Here is a 3,841-nt window from a genome sequence, read left to right on the forward strand (position 1 = left end):
ATTTTTTTCTTGTATATGTTGTTCTTAGATACGTCCAACAACATATTTGGATTTCATTTTGTCGTTGCTTTTTATTTCATATGACAATTTTCTGTTGTTTGAATGCACAAGTAACACCATATTTTTTCTTATTTATGTTGTTCTTAAATATGTCCAACAACATATTTGGATTTCATTTTGTCGCTGCTTTTTATTTCAAATGACAATTTTCTGTTGTTTGAGTGCACAAGTAACAACATATTTTTTCTTGTTTCTGTTGTTCTTAGATATGTCCAACAACATATTTGGATTTCATTTTGTTATTATTCAATCTGTCATTACAGTCAAAACATACATCCATAATTGTTTCATACATAAACCTAATGAGTATCAGCTTAATAAACTCATAAGGCAAAAAAACTACTATTTGGAGCAACTATACTAATCTAGAGTGACTAAGTATAACAAAAGTTTTAATTTAGCCAATTATGTAACAGCTATGATTCTTCAAGCGGATAATCCTCCAGAGATATCAGCTAATTGAGACATCAAAGTTTTGAAGAGAAAACAGCCATTGTTCTATATAATTCTTGCAATCTGCAGAGAACACAAACACAGAAATTTAGCAAGGTATGCAACAACAAATATTGAAATATAAACATGAAAGGAATTAAAAGTGAGAAGATAAGGGATTGACCGGGAAAGAAGAGCAGATCCCTACCATGGCAAGTCCAACAAACCAGGTGAAAAATGATGCTACCACCCAACCCCACACAAGGCTTGTAGGACTTGCATATACAAGGCTAGAACCATACAAAGGAGTGATTCCGGTGAAGAGTGTCATCGTCGAGAATGATATTGCAAGAGTTTTGAACAAAGTCTGAAACAAATCAAACATCCAATTCAAGTAGCTCAATTGCAAGCCAGTAATATAAATAACAATCTCATAAATCTCTTAGTGATAAGCAAGAAGTAGTAGTAGAGAAGATACAGTTAACACTTCACAGCATGAAAAACATGTAGTGTGAATCAAATTAGGTGTCCTTGTCAGTGAATACTCCAGTAAACTCCTCAACAATATCGGCGCCAAACTGACCCCATGGGATCTCCTGTGAGTTTCTGTCATAAACATATCCCATAATTGATGTGGTACTTGGATCTACAATCCCATACTTAACAGTAACTACAAAATCAACTCTATGTAAACCATTATGAACTAACATATATTGGCAGCAGTAAATCCCAAAAGAAAACAATCACATCTCATGCTACTGAAGATTTCCAAGCCTTATGTCACATAGTACAGCCTATAGACTTTCACATTGTTGACTAAAATATATATACACCAATATTATTGCAATTCTGGATACAGATTGCAAATAAAGAAACAGCCCACCTCTCATACTGAATTGTGCAGCTCCAACTTCTGACCACCATTACGTTGACTCATTCTGCATCTTCAAATCCCTTCTCCTAGTAAAATACACTTATCAAGCTTCATACACCAAACATTGCATGGAATCTGTAACTGGAATATATAGGCATTGACAACCACAAAGTGACTAAGACCCTAAAATTACTTACTTATATATTATCTAGTTTAGGTAAGAGCCACTTCAGTATAATTGATATCAAAATTCTTCTTCTCATGCGTCTCTAGGTATGTAATCTTATTATGTACCAAATTTCATATACTCAGTTTCAAAATGTAAACCCTCATACCAGATAATTACTATTTGTTTTTCCAGATTTGTTTGCCTCTCTAACATGTATTGGCAAAAGTAAAGCCAGAAACCAAAAAAAAAAAAATCAAAATCAAAATCAAAATCTTCTAAACAGTACTACAAAGGGAGCTCATAGCTCTTTCGATCTGCAAAATTAGACAAAAACCTAACCTATCTTATCCAGAATTTGATATTAGATTATGTGAAAGTTCACATAATATGAAAACCCAATCAAATTAACAGAAACTTAAACAAACCCAATCAAATAAAAACCCTAACCTTTTCTTTTTTCTCACACTTTTGCTGGGTTTTATAGAGGACGCTTTCGAGGAACGATTGGTTGGTAGATCTTCTGGTAACTTGCCAGATTTGACCAAAATAGGTGCATTTGAACCAATTCCTCAACATTGAAAAGAATGTATCCTGGTATTTCCCATCCAAATGTTTCGTAAAGTCCAAAATTCAAATCCTGTCCCTGAAGATAAAGTGAAGTAAATTTGGATTGGAATTTATAAATGAGTAGAGCTAGTACAATCTGGCTTGCCTATCCTTTCCGATTAAACTTAGTACATGATCCTGTGAGAACATAAATAAGCAGAACTTGATTTGTATGGGAAATCTACTTGAATACTTGATACACAAGAGGTAGCAATAAAGAGACTTTCAAGAAGTTAAGGAAACGGGTTGGTGGAGTTCAGGAATGAAGCTATACTTGTACGTTGAAAACACCAAATAATGATTTTAGTAGGAGGAATGTACTCTTACCAATGCAACAGTCCAGAAACATCAATCTAAAGTTATAGAAAGACAGCAACAATTGCAAGAGGCCTCGTTTGAAAAGTCAAGCCTGCAATCAACAATGAAGAGTTAAAATCATCTCCACAGACAGAGAGAAGCCATGAGATTAAAATTGCTTTGCTCACCAAGAATCATAACAATATTGTTTAATATTTTGACAACATATTCCAATAAACAAAAGCCTAACAATCAAACATGTTCCATACAGAGGATGCCTTTCATTTTTTTTTTTCGAGTGCGAAGTGCGAACCAAAATTAATCAGTAATATTTGTTAAACTATATTAGCAGATGTTCCTTACCAGAGGAAGACGATAAGAAAGCATGTTTATAGGTAGCATTTTATGTCTTCTTTCCTAATATTTTCTAATGGGGTCTTACCTTTTATGCTTTCCTACCTTCTTCAATATTCACTCACACAAAGGGAGTGGGGAAATAAAACTAAAAATTAAGTTTTGCTACTAAAAAATAGGGGATCAAAGTACAAGATTGTGGATTATGGATACTACACAAAAGAAACACCTTATCTCTTATTCATGAGCTCCAAATGTCAGAGCGAGTCCCTCTGCCATCATCCTTGGTTGATCCAGATGCTTGGCTTGACTGTTGATTTAGAAGAGGCTCCCAAGTTCTACCCCTACAGTCATACTTATCTTCAACATCATGTGGTCAGCTTTATGAGTAGAAATCAAGCCTTGTAGAATTATTGCTAGTAGCAGAAATAAAGCCTGACATTGCAAGAAAGATGCATATAAGAAAACAATCAATAAACTGAATAACCATACACAGGAATGCTCTCATATGCTAAAAGGCAACCATGTTTTCTGAAAAATAAAAAAAGCACCTATAAGCATCATCAACTATTGTAAGCATGTGCCTGATCCATATAAATAAAGAGTCAAACTAGAAGCGTTTAATTCTATACAAATTCAGTAGCCACATTGATCTAGCATCAAAACAGAATACATAAAGCATGAGTAAACAATGAAAAGATACTTTACACTATTAAAAAAAAAATTGTGTTAAATGGTGAGCAAGGTGGTGGTAGTAGCAATTCTTGTACACGGGACAGAAACTGCCAAAGGTAATAGCTAACCAGGTGCGTCTCTTGACAGTAGATATGCCAATTGCTCGGACAATGAAGATCGACCATTTCTGGTTCTCATTGCACCGTTTCATAAAGTTCCATAGAATAGGGACAAGTTCGGTTCTATAAGCTAGGATAGTCATGATTCTCTCAAGAGGTAAAGTGTTGAAAGTGACACGTAGAAAAGCACATGCTGCGCCAACAACTAACACCTCTTTATCATCCGGTGCATTCCTATAGTGTCAATTTCACATT

At 34.5% G+C, this 3,841-nt stretch overlaps 1 protein-coding gene across 2 annotated transcripts; it reads right to left on the minus strand.

The window, feature by feature from the left end:
- Positions 1-318: 318 nt before the first annotated feature.
- LOC112190355 (amino-acid permease BAT1 homolog) lies at positions 319-2,843 on the minus strand. Of its 2 annotated transcripts, XR_005806292.1 has the most exons (5): positions 2,802-2,843; positions 2,469-2,550; positions 1,983-2,178; positions 677-1,452; positions 319-576 (listed from the first exon to the last, which is right to left on the minus strand). XR_005806292.1 is itself a non-coding variant. In XM_040514317.1 (4 exons), exons 1-4 carry the CDS (start codon positions 1,380-1,382, stop codon positions 559-561), a joined length of 336 nt encoding a protein of 111 aa, XP_040370251.1. In that variant the 5' UTR covers positions 1,383-1,853; the 3' UTR covers positions 319-558. The 2 variants fall into 2 exon arrangements, 1 of the variants encoding a protein (XP_040370251.1); XM_040514317.1 differs by lacking the exons at positions 1,983-2,178; positions 2,469-2,550; positions 2,802-2,843 and having other exon boundaries at positions 677-859; positions 971-1,098; positions 1,376-1,853.
- Positions 2,844-3,841: the final 998 nt, after the last annotated feature.

This window comes from Rosa chinensis, chromosome 1 (assembly GCF_002994745.2).
Source record: "Rosa chinensis cultivar Old Blush chromosome 1, RchiOBHm-V2, whole genome shotgun sequence".
Classification (NCBI taxonomy): Eukaryota; Viridiplantae; Streptophyta; class Magnoliopsida; order Rosales; family Rosaceae; genus Rosa; species Rosa chinensis.

What these genes read in the sequence shown, in the direction of transcription:
- LOC112190355 (XM_040514317.1), bottom strand. An exon ending in CATGCTGTGAAGTGTTAACT is followed by an intron (nt 860 to 970) that starts GTATCTTCTCTA and finishes GATTTGTTTCAG; the next exon opens with ACTTTGTTCAAAACTCTTGC.